The sequence below is a fragment of the Myotis daubentonii genome, chromosome 1 (assembly GCF_963259705.1).
Source record: "Myotis daubentonii chromosome 1, mMyoDau2.1, whole genome shotgun sequence".
Lineage (NCBI taxonomy): Eukaryota > Metazoa > Chordata > Mammalia > Chiroptera > Vespertilionidae > Myotis > Myotis daubentonii.
The window spans coordinates 86903426-86916684 of NC_081840.1; the positions used below are offsets into that span (position 1 = coordinate 86903426).

General features: G+C 44.3%; 1 protein-coding gene across 2 annotated transcripts in view; it reads left to right on the plus strand.

Moving 5' to 3' along the window:
- Positions 1 to 13259, plus strand: part of AKAP6 (A-kinase anchoring protein 6) — a 502115-nt gene that overhangs the window by 204255 nt on the left and 284601 nt on the right. For both annotated transcript variants that reach the window (XM_059710250.1, XM_059710259.1), the window contains exon 4: positions 27 to 1787. In XM_059710250.1, coding sequence (XP_059566233.1) covers positions 27 to 1787 — 1761 coding nt within the window. The remainder of the gene's footprint in view (positions 1 to 26; positions 1788 to 13259) is intronic.

Sequence of the window (13259 nt, forward strand, 5' to 3'; positions counted from 1 at the left end):
GAAACCACTGCCATTGTCTGTTTCAGGGCCGGCTCGATTCTCTAACGGAAGTGGATGACTCAGGACAGCTAACTATCAAATGCTCTCAAAATTACTTGTCTCTGGATTGTGGAATTACTGCGTTTGAACTGTCTGACTATAGTCCAAGTGAGGATTTGCTCGGTGGCCTGGGTGACATGAGCCAGGTCAAAAGCAAACCCTTTGACGCTTGGAGCTACGGTGAGATGGAGAAGGAGTTCCCTGAGCTTATCCGAAGTGTTGGGTTACTGACAGTGGCCACTGACCCCATCGCTTCCAACTGCAGCGAAGCAGTGAGTGAGGGGGCATCTCAAGGTTCTCGCTCAGCAGATGATAAAGGTGGGTGTGAGGAAAACAAGGCTCCCGCAGTCGAGGAGCAACCAGGCTCAAAGCAGGGCATGTCATCTCCAGTGGAAGCTCTGACAAATACTGTCCAGTGCTTTTCTAAGACCTCGAAGCAAGAACCCAATTCTCCCTCCCAACCTGGAGCAAAGAACCAACAGCCTCTTCCCTGTGAGAACACAACCCCCAAGCGATCCATCAGAGACTGCTTTAATTATAACGAGGACTCCCCCACACAGCCCACGCTGCCAAAAAGAGGGCTTTTCCTTAAAGAGGACGCTTTGAAGAATAACCTGAGAGGTGCTGACGGAAAGAGGCAGATGGTTGATCTCAAGCCCGAGATGAGCAGAAGCACCCCTTCCCTGGTGGATCCTCCTGACAGATCCAAGCTCTGCCTGGTGTTGCAGGCGTCCTACCCCAGCAGCCCTTCGGCCGCCAGTCAGTCCTACGAGTGTCTGCACAAGATGGGGGGCGGGAATCTTGAAAACACAGTCAAAAGTCACATGAAAGAAATCTCCTCCAGCCTGGGAAGGCTCAACAACTGCCACAAAGAGAAACCTCGACTTAAAAAGCCACATAAGAGCCCAGAAGAGGTGCCTCCGTGCCAAACCCCTAAAGCGGGAACTGGTTCGGGCCAGCAAACCGAAATCACCAGGAGCTCCAGAGTGCCGAACGGAATTCCCTCTTGTACTTCCAAGGCCGTGGAGGGGCCAGAAACCGATTCTGCTTCTACATCCTCCCTTGAGCAGTATCCTCAGAGCAGTTGGGATGCCAAATTACCAGCGCAGTTAGAAACATCCAGTTCCCCACCGTTTACTCAAAGCAGCGGATCTCCTGTTGGCTCGGACAGTGTCATGTCTCCGGTACCCCTTCTTTCAAAACACAAAAGCAAAAAAAGTTACTCCTCCTCCCCAAGCCACGTCTCAAGGAATGGGCAGGTTGTGGAGGCCTGGTATGGCTCCGATGAGTACCTGGCACTGCCCTCTCACCTTAAGCAGACAGAAGTATTAGCTTTGAAGTTGGAAAACTTAACGAAGCTTTTGCCTCCAAAACCCAGAGGAGAAACCATTCAGAATATCGATGACTGGGAACTGTCTGAAATGAATTCAGATTCTGAGATCTATCCAACGTACCATGTCAAGAAGAAGCGTACAAGGCTAGGCAGGGTGTCTCCCAGTTCATCCAGTGACATAGCCTCTTCGCTGGGGGAGAGCATTGAGTCTGGGCCCCTGAGTGACATTCTTTCTGACGAGGAGCTGTGTATGCCTCTCTCTGGCATGAAAAAATACATGGATGAGAAGTCAGAGAGAGCGTCATCTTCTGAGAAAAATGAGAGCCATGCTGCCAAAAAATCTGCTTTAATTCAGAAACTTATGCAAGATATTCAACACCAAGACAACTATGAAGCCATATGGGAAAAAATAGAGGTAAGTTAGTCTAATTAATCAGAGTGATTTCTTACCTTACCTGATTTTTGGAAGTCATGCTGGAAAAAGTTCAACTCTCTCCACTCATATAAAATGTGTTGCTATTTTTGGTAAACATACCTGATTCCCCAAAGGCAGAAAAAGCTCATGATCACTGCACTGTGACAGAGTATGTGTCCTTGAGAACAGTCCTTGTCAATGTATTAGCTTGATGTACCCCTGCCTGGTATAGAATTCTTGTTTGTAGTGCCCAAACCTAACACAGCGCCTGACGAGAGGTGGGACCCTGTGGGTGGAATACAGAGTAAAGCAGAGCAGTAGCTGTGCAAACACCCATGTCTCAGGAATATGTGAATAGAATATTCCAGTTGCCCTCAGTGCTTTTTCACTTGTTTGTTCTAACTCCAGAATAGCTTCCACAACTCCACTGTTAACTTCCTGTAGAAATAGGCCAGATATTTTTTGGAAACTTTGTTTTGCTTCAGTCTTTCTCCTCTCTGAGGCCCTTGGCTAATAACCGTGCTACCTATACTCTGTACCACCCATGGGCTCTGAGATGGGGACTTGATATTTTCGGTAAATCTGTACTTTTAGAATGAATTATTAGGTGTGGTGAAATCTTTGAGGATAGACATCAAAATCCTCAGGACTGAGCTTTATACCATAGGATGTGATTTAAGACTGGATAGAGTAATTCCCCTTATCCACAGGGGTTCTGTTCCAAGACCCATAGTGGATGCATGGAACCAGAGACAGTACTGAACCTATCTATATACTACATTTTCCCCTACACATACATACCTATGATAAAGTTTAATTTATAATGTAGGCACAGTAAACAATAACTAACAATAAAATAGAAAAAGTATAACAGTATACTGTTCTAAAAGTTATATGAATTTGGTCTTTCTCTCTTAAACTATCTTATTATAACTATCTCTTACTTGCAGTAAATGGCTTAGTGTCACTCATATTAGGGGACTTCTTGCTGGAGTGTTGATATAGGCTCAACGTTTTCTACTACAACACATTGCTGTCAGTTGGAAAATGCTTTTTGTGCATATCTCCCACCCACAGATTTCATATTTTTTTTCCATCTTAACCAAGCACTTATCACACACTGGAGCCATAACTTTTGCAGTTGGAGGTGCAACAGCAAAACAAGCATGGGTTTCTTTTTCCTTCTTCACAATCTCATGGGTAGAAGATGTGTTCTTACTATAAATTTTAGTAACCCAGCATATAATTTTTCTACCTTTATTATTAAGTAGAGAACTTTTACCTAAAAAAAGAAATTTAGGGTTTCTCTTTGGCATATCTGAATTTCCAGCATCACTACTCTTGTGCTTTGGGGCCATTATTAAGTAAAACAGGGGTCACTGTGATACCATGACGGTCAATTTGATGACCTAGACAGCTACTAAGTGACTAATGGACGAGTAGCGTATTACAATGTAGATACACTGGACAAAGGGATGATTCACCTCCTGGGCAGGATGGAGTGAGATTCCATCATGCTACTCAGAACAGTATGCAATTTAAAGCTTATGAATTGTTTATTTCTGGAATTTTCCATTTAATATTTTGGGACTACATTTGACTGTGGATAACTGAAACCATGGACAGTAACATTGTGGGTAAGGGGGGACTGCTGTAGTACATATGGACAGAATAACCTGTAGAAAGAAAATGAAGGTACATTAAGAAAAGAGGGGAAGTTAATAGCAATATATAATAATAGCATATTAATAATTGTTTTTACAAAGTATTTATTTGTCAAATCCTCACAACAACCCTAATATTAACACCATTTTATGGGTGAGAGATCAGGCGGTCTGCTCTGGAACCCATGGTATAATTAAATGCTTCCATGCCCTCCTTAAGGAAGCGATCAATACGTGCTGCATATACATACTACAGTATTGTAGAGAAGAAGTAATATCAGTGGAGCTGGGAAGTTAGAGAGAAGGAAGGTGGGCATTTCATGTAGGAGGAGCATAAACTGAAACATAGGTAAGGATTGGCAATGAGCATGATATGGGGGAACATAGCGAGCTGTTTTGACTGGAAGGCTGTGATCAGAAAGCAATGGAAGTTTCCATCCATTTGATAGACCCGGTTGCTGCAAGGCCCCAGTGGCCAGACTCAGGCAATTAGAATTTGTTCAGTGGATGGGCATCCATGGCAACTTCTTTGAAAGGCACTGAGAGTAGTAATATAACCCACAAATAACTAATGCTTCTTGGACTCTTATTTTGTGCTTGAATCTGTGCTAAGAGCTTTATATGTCATATGCTACTTAAGTCCTGGGAGCTAGGCATTTTCCAGACAAAGAAGCTAAGGCAGAACATAGTTAGGAAACCTGCTGATGGCCTCACAGCTAGTAAGAGCAGAGCCTGGATTTGAACCCAGAGCCAGCATACTTCAAGCAGCATAGGCCATGGCCTGCCATAGCCTGTCTGATTAGCTTAACTGCCAATCACAGGAAAGCTGGTCAAAGCAGCTCTGGTGGTGACCAGCCCAGAGATGGCAGCCAATCTGAGGGACTGCTGTCATGTGGGTGGGGGGATGGAGGGAGGGGGAGCGGGCTGTTGGTTGGAGAAAGGTTTCAGGAAACTGGTTCTGGGCCATGCTCAGTCATATGGAGTGGCCCATAGCTAGTTATGCTGCATCTGGGCCTCAGTTCTTTTGTAAACAGAGATGTTTTTTAAGCAGATAATGGCCACAATACCAACTTCCAATGACAGCATCCTTTTATTTCATAATTCTACAAAGATGAAGCTGTCTTCAACCTGTAGGACTGGCATAACTTTAATAGAAGGAAACACTTATTTTATTATTATTATTTTTTAATCCTCACCAGAGGAGGTTTTTCCATTGATTTTAGAGTGAGTGAAGAGAGGAAAAGACAGAGAGAAATATCAGTGTGAGAGAAACACATTGATTGGTTGCCTCCTGCATGCCCCCAACCACAGCCCAGGCTGGGGAGGAGCCTGCAACCGAGGTACCTGCCCTTGACCGGAATCAAACCTGGGACCCTTCTGTCCACAGACTGACGCTCTCTAGCCATTGAGCCAAACTGGCTAGGGCGAAGGAAACGTTTAGATTGGTAACTGGCTTGAAATGGAGGTAAGGTAAATTTTAAAAATAAATATTCATTGATATTGAGTATGTGATGAAACGTTTAAGGGAAGTGTTTTGTCAGAAGTTGGAAATACTGTCCTCAAGTTGGGATGTGAGGTGAAGGCTGAAAGGAGATTAAGCTCCTTTCTCAGCCTAACCTCCTTTCATGACTTCCAATGAGGGCAGCTTCCAATTCCCAGGTCAGCTGACCTTTAATATCATACTCTAGCTTTGAGCTCCTTCATATTATCTATTCTACTTGAAAAATATAACATAATAAAAGAGTGTATTATTTAACATCTTCCTTGTACCAGGCATCTACTAGGCACTTTAACTGCAGTTATTTTCTCATAAGATTCTACAAGGTGGGTTTTACTATCTTAGATTGGCCACCTCTCTTCCTCTCTAGAGCTCTCACTCTGGTACTAGCCACCACCACCTCCTGCCTGAATTACCGACAGAGCCTCCTAGCTGGCCTCTCTGCTCCATCCAGCTCCCAACACAGTCTCTTCCCAGCACAGCAGCCATAGTGATCCTTTAAAACATAAATCCGATCGTGTCTCCTTGCACCAGCTCCCGTCACATTCAGAGGTCCTACATGGACTGGCTTCCTGATTTCCTCTCTGGTCTTCCCTGTACTCACTTCTCTCCATTCCCACTGGCCTCTTTGGTGTTCCTAGAACAAGCAGAGCCTGCCCTGGCCCTTAGGATCCTTGTCAGTTCCCTCTGCCCGCACCCTCTCCAGCAGGCACCCTCATTTCCAACTCCTTCACCTCCTCTGGGTCTTTGCTCATAATAATTTCTCAGGGAAGCCTACCTTGAACACCTTTAAATGATGTAATCTGACATTTAATTTTTTTTCTATAGCTCTCATCATATTCTGTTATTTTATATAATTATCTTATTTAGTATGTTTATTATTTTTGTTTGTCTCCCTGCTAGAATAGGAGCTCTGTGTGGGCAGGAATATTTATCTGTTTCATTTGCTAATAAATCACATGTACCTAGAACAGTGCCTGATACATAGTAGATGCTCAATAAAAAACTGTTGAATGAATTACTGAATCCCCATTTTAGAGCAGAGGAAACTGAATTCAGGTATTTGAAATCACTTATCCTAAACTGCATAGCTACTAAGTCATAGAGCCAGGCTTCAGGCCCCATCTGCTTTGCTCTTGCCATCAGGTAAAATCTTGAGAACAGATGAATTTCCTGAGAAAATGAGAATAGATGAAGAAGAGAAGAGGGGTGGCAACTGAATTTTAAGTTGAGGCAGGAATAAAGAAAAGGCCCGGTTGTGAGGATTAGGAAGGGACTGAAAGATTTTTGGGTGCTTTGTAAATAAAAGGAGAAAAGATGTTTAGTAAGACGGATATTAGCTTCATTATTTGAAAAAGGGAGATCAAGATGAATAAGGGCAATGAAGAAACCAACCTTAAGATTTGTCTTAAAGCGTGAATGAGGACTTCAGAGAAAAAGGACTTAATGAAAGAGTGGAGGTAGAAACTGGACTATAGATTATTAAGAAGTGAGAGAAAATCATTCCTAATAGCTCAAGAAATTGGATTGTGAAAGCAATATGAGACAAAGGACTACAGTTGAAAGTAAACAAAAGTTTTGTTTCTTTTTAACTAAAGCTTATTTGAAGGCAGAAATAACAGACTCAGGAGCCAGAGGTCTTGAGGTGGCTAGAAAGACTGTATAAATGGGCCACACCCTGAGATAAGAGGGAGGGCACATGGAGCTCTGTGAGAAGAATTCTGGCTTGATACTAAAAGTTATAAAACACGGAAGAATACGTCCTGCTTCTGATTCCACCTTTACCAAATGAAGAGTAATGTTTCCTCCTCCTGTCATGTCCCAAGGTCCCTCTCTCTCCTCTCTGAGCCACACAGAGCACACGACAGAGGCCCGAAGTCCACTGATAGGTGAGGGACTCCCATGGCTGTGATAGGATCTCTGGGCTAGCATCCGAGTGGCAAGTGTCTTAGATGCCTTTTTGGTTCCTTCACTCTCTACTCCTCAGATGTGTGTCTTTATTTTAGTAGGCTTGTTTTATGAATGTGAAAATTTTATTTTTAATGTGTATTTTTATTTAGAAAAATTAATTTCTTTTTATAGATAATATACTCACATGATTTAAGAACATATGTTTAAAGATATCCAATAAAAATTCTCTCTCATCATTATCCCCCATCTTGAGTTCCCACTTCACAATGGTGATCACTGTTGCTTTTAGTTCTTATGTTCTTTAAGAAGTGCTTTATACATACAAGCAAATTCAAACATATTTATGAAGCAATATTTTAAAACCTGGTAAATAAGTTGCAACCCTGTCTTTCTAATCAAATACAAGTGCCTCAGTTAACTCTGTGAGTTCTTAAATGATGGTTCCTTTCCCAGTCTCTCACTGGGGGTTGAGAATTTGGTGAATATGGCTGGTTTCCTCAGAATCTCCCGTGTGGACAAGGTAATGGAGCCTCTCAGGTCTGAGTGCTCACCTTCTGTAGGAGCTTCTCAAGGCCTAAAATTAAAAGTGAAAACCCAAACAAGCCATTGAACTAGACTCAGTTGTTCTGATATATTCAGAGGATACATACGACCCACTGACTCCATTTCTAGGTGTTTATCTGAAAAACCAAAACACTGATTTGACAAGATATATGCACTCCTATGTTCATTACAGCATTATTTTCAATAACCAAAATGTGGAAGCAACCTAAGTGTCCATTGATAGGTGAATGAATAAAGAAGATGTAGTACATATATACAATGGAGTATTACTCAGCTGTAAAAAGAATGAACTATTGTCATTTGCAACAACATGGATGGACCTAGTGGGTATGATGCAAAGTGAAATTAAGTCAGACAGAAAAACAAATATCATATGATTTCACTTATATGTGGAAACTAAAGAAACAAACAAACAAACAAACAAAACAGAAATGGACTCATAGATACTGAGACTATTTTGATGGTTGTCCAATGGGAGGGGGTTTGGGAGCTGGATGAAAAGGTGAAGGGATTAAGAAGTACCAATTGCCAGTTACAAAAAATCACAGGGATGTCACAGCATAGGGAATCCTATATAATGAAAGACTAATAGGCTAAGTGTCCAGTCATCTGTTCAACCAATCAAAGTGTAATATGCTAATGATATGCTAAGACCGCTCAACCACTTGCTATGACATGCGCTGACCACCAGGCAGAGAGCAGATAGTCGACCTGTTGACTAGTCACTATGATGTGCACTGACCTCCAGGGAAAAATGCTCTATGACACATGCCTCTATGATACCCATCCTCTTTGACACCCAGCCTCTATGACACCCCTGCATTATGACACTATTGCTCTATGACAACCCTCCTCTATGACACCCTCCTCAATGACACACCTCCACTATGACACCCTCCTCTATGATACCATGCTCTATGACACCCTTCTTCTATAACAACCCTGCTCTATGATATCCTCCTCTATGACACCCTCCTCTATGACACCCTCCTCTATGACACCGCTCTTCAATGACACCCTCCACTATGACACCCTCCTCTATGACAGCCTCATTTATGACACTACTCCACTATAACATCCTTCCTCTATAACGTGCTCTATGACACCCTCCTCTATGACACTCCTCTATGTCAGCCTTCCTCTATAACAACCCTGCTCTATGACAGCGTCCTCTAAGACACCATCCTCTTTGACACCTTCTTGTATGACACTCTTCCTCTAAGACACCCTCCGGGATGAAACCGTCCTATAACACCCACCTCTATAACACTCCTCCCTGACATCCTCCTCTATGACACTGTCCTTTGACACCATCCTCTATGAAACCCTCTTTTATGACACCCTCCTCCATGCAGCCTCCTCTATGACACTCGTCTATGACACCCTCCTCTGTAACAACCCTTCTCTATGACACCCCCCTCTGACACCCTTCCTCTATGACAACCCTGCTCTATGACATCCTCCTCTATGATACCCTCCTCTATGACACTCCTCTACTATCACACCAATCCCCTATAACAACCCTGCTCTATGAAATTCTTCTCTATGACACCAATCCTCTTTGACACTCTCCTCTAAGACACTGCTCCTCTATGACACCCTCCTCTATAACACCCCTTCTCTATGTCACCCTCCTCTGTCACCCTCCTCCATGACAATCCTCCTCTATGACACCATTCCTCTATAACCCTGCTCTGTGACATCCTCCTCTATGCCACACTCCTCTATGACACCCTTCTCTATTACACCGTCCTCTATGATACCCTTTTCTATGACACCCCCCTGTATGACACCCTCCTCTTGACACTCCTCCTCTATGACACCTCCTCTATACCCTGCTCTATGGCACCCACCTCTATAACACCCTTCCTCTATGATACCCTTTATAACAACCCTGTTCTATGACACCCTCCTCTATGACACTCTCCTGTATGACACCCTCCTCTATGACACCCTCTTCTATGACACCCTTCCTATATGACACCATCCTCTATGACACCCTCCTTTATGACACTCCTATAACATCCTTCCTCTATAACGTGCTCTATGACACCCTCCTCTATGACACTCCTCTATGACAGCCTTCATCTATAACAACCCTGCTCTATCACACCCTCCTCTATGACACCCTCCTCTATGACACCCTCCTCTCTAACAACCTTGTCTATGACATCCTCCTCTTCGACACACCTCTCTATGAAACCCCTCCTCTATGACATCCTCCTTTATGACAACCTCTTCTATGACACCATCCTCTATGACACCCTCCTTTATGACACACTACTCCATAAGATCCTTCCTCTCTAACATGCTCTATGACACCCTCCTCTATGACACTCCTCTATGACAGCCTTCCTCTATAACCCTGCTCTATGACAGCCTCCTCTATGACACCCTCCTCTATGAAACCCTCCTCTCTGACACCGTCTTCTATGACACTCCTCCCATTCTATGACACTCCTCCCATTCTATGACACTCCTCCTGTATGACACCCTCCTAACAACCCTATGACATCCACCTCTAAGACACCCGCCTCTATGACACTCCTTCTCTATTCCACCCTGCTCTATGACACCCTCCTCTATGACACCCTCCTTTATGACACTTCTCCTCTATGACACCCTTCCTCTGTAACAACCCTCTTCTATGACATCCCCCCCTGTATCTCCCTCCTCTATGACACTGTCCTTTTGACACTCCTCCATGATAACCTCCTATATAACAATCCTGCTCTATGACATCCTCCTCTATGACACCCTCCTCTTTGACTCCCTCCTCTTTAACTCCTTCCTCTATAACTCCCTCCTCTATGACACCCTCCTCTATGACACTTCACCTCCATGTCACCATTCCTCTATAAAAACATTTTTCTATGACACCCTCCTCTATAACACCCTCTATAACAACCTTGGTCTATGACTCTCCTCCTCTAGGACACTCTCCTCTATGATGCCCTCCTGTATGACTCCTCTATTACCCTTCCTCTACAACAAAACTACTCTAGGACACTCTCCTCTATGAAACCATCCTCTATGACACTCCTCTATTACACCCGTCCTCTACAACAAAACTGCTCTATGACACTCCTCTATGAAACCATCCTCTATGACACTCCTTCTCTATGACACCCTCCTCTATAACAACCCTGCTCTATGACATCCTACTTTATGACACCCTCTATGACACCCTCCTCTATGACACTCCTCTATGACACCCTCCTCTATGATGACCTCCTCTATGACACTCCTCCTCTATGACACTCGTCTATGACACTCGTCTATGACACTCCTCCTCTATGACACCCTTCCTCTATAACAACCGTGTTCTATGACACCATCCTCGGACACCCTCCTCTATGACACTCCTCCTCTATGACACCTTTCCTCTCTAACAGACCTGCTCTATGACACCATCCTCTAAGACACCCTCCTCTATGACACTTTCCTTTATGACACCCTCCTCTGTGACACCCTCGTCTATGACACCTACCTCAATGGCACTCCTCCTCTATGACACCCTCCTCTCTGATGCCCTCCTCTATGACACTCCTCCTCTCTGACACCCTCCTCTATAATAACCCGGCTCTATGAGATCCTCCTTTATGACAACCTCCTCTATGAAACCTTCCTCTATGACACTCCTCGTCTATGACATTACTCTTCTATGACACCCTCTATAACCATCCTGATCTGACACTCTCCTGTATGACTCCCTCCTTTATGACAGTCCTCCTCTATGTCACCATTTTTTATAACAACCCTGCTCTATGGCACCCACCTCTATGACACCCTCCTCCATGACACTCCACCTCTATAACAACCCTGCTCTATGACATCCTCCTCTATGACACCCCTCCTCTGTGACACTCCTCTATGATATCCTTCCTCTAAAACAACCCTGCTCTATGACATCCTCCTCTATGACACCCTGCTCTATGAAACCTCTCCTCTGTGATACCGTCCTCTATGACACTCCTCCTCTATGACACCCTCCTCTATAAGAACCCTGTTCTATGACACCCTCCTCTTTGACACCCTCCTCTATGACACTCTTCCTCTATGACACCCTACCTCTATAACCCTGGTCTATGACATCCTCTATTACAACCTCCTCTATGACACCCTCTATAACAACCCTGCTCTGATACTCCTCCTCTATGACACTCTATGACACTCTCTTCTATGACAACTCTATGAAACCCTTCATCTATTAAACCCTGCTCTATGACATCCTCCTCTATGACACACTCCTCTATGATGCCCTCCTCTATGACGCCCTCCTCTATGATGCCCTCCTCTATGACACTCCTCCTCTATGACACCCTTCCTCTATAACAACTGTGTTCTATGACACCATCCTCTATGTCACCCTCGTCTATAACACTCCTCCTCTATGACACCCTCTATAACAACCCTGCTCTTTGACACCATCCTCTAAGACTCCCTCCTCTATGGCACCCTCCTGTATGACACTTTCCTTTATGACACCCTCCATTGTGACACCCTCCTCTTTGACACTGTCCTCTATAACACTCCTCCTCTATAACAACCCTGCTCTATGACATCCTCATGACCCCCTCTCCTATGACACGCTCATCTGTAACAACCCTTCTCTATGCCACCCTCCTCTCTGATGCCCTCCTTCATGACACCCCTCCTCTGTGACACCCTTCCTCTATAACAACCCTGCTCTGACACTCTCATGTATGACACCCTCCTCTATGACAGTCCTACTCTATGTCACCATTCCTTTATAACAACCCTGCTCTATGACACCCACCTCTATGACACTCCTCCATGACACTCCTCTATGACACCCTTCCTATATAACCATGCTCTATGACATCCTCCTTTATGACATCCTACTCTATGACGCCCTTTTCTAATACACCATCCTCTATGATACCCTTTTCTATGACACCCTCCTCTATGACACCCTCTTCTACGACACTCCTTCTGTATGACACCATTCCTCTATAATAATCCTGCTCTATGTCACCCACCTCTATGACACTCTCCTCTATGACACATCTCTATGACCCCTTCCTCTAAAACAAACTTGCTCTGACATCCTCTTCTATGACACCCTCCTCTATGATGCACTCCTCTATGAAACCCCTCCTCTATTACACCCTCCTGTATGACACGATTCCTCTATGATACCCTTTCTCTATACCAACCCTGTTCTATGACACCCTCCTCTATGACACCCTTCCTCTATACAACCCTGCTCTATGACACCCTACTATAGGACACCGTCCTCTATGACACCGTCCTCTGTGACACCCTCTTCTATGACACCCTCCTCTATGACACCCTCTTCTATGACACCCTTCCTATATGACACCATCCTCTATGACACCCTCCTTTATGACACTCCTCCTCTATAACATCCTTCCTCTATAACGTGCTCTATGACACCCTTCTCTATCACACTCCTCCTCTATGACAGCCTTCCTCTATAACAACCCTGCTCTATGACAGCATCTTTTATGACACTGTCCTCTATGACACCGTCCTATATGACACTCCTCCTCTATGACACCCTCCTCTATAAGAACCCTGTTCTATGACGCCCTCCTCTTTGACACCCTCCCCTATGACACTCTTCCTCTTTGACACCCTGCCTCTATAATCGTGCTCTATGACATCCTCTATTACAACCTCCTCAATGACACCCACCTCTAGGACACCCCTCCTCTGTGACACTCCTCTATGACACCCTTCCTGTATAACAACCCTGCTCTATGACACCCACCTTTATGACACCCTCCTCTATGACACCCTCCTCTATGACACTCCTCTATGACACCCTCCTCTATGACACCCTTCCTC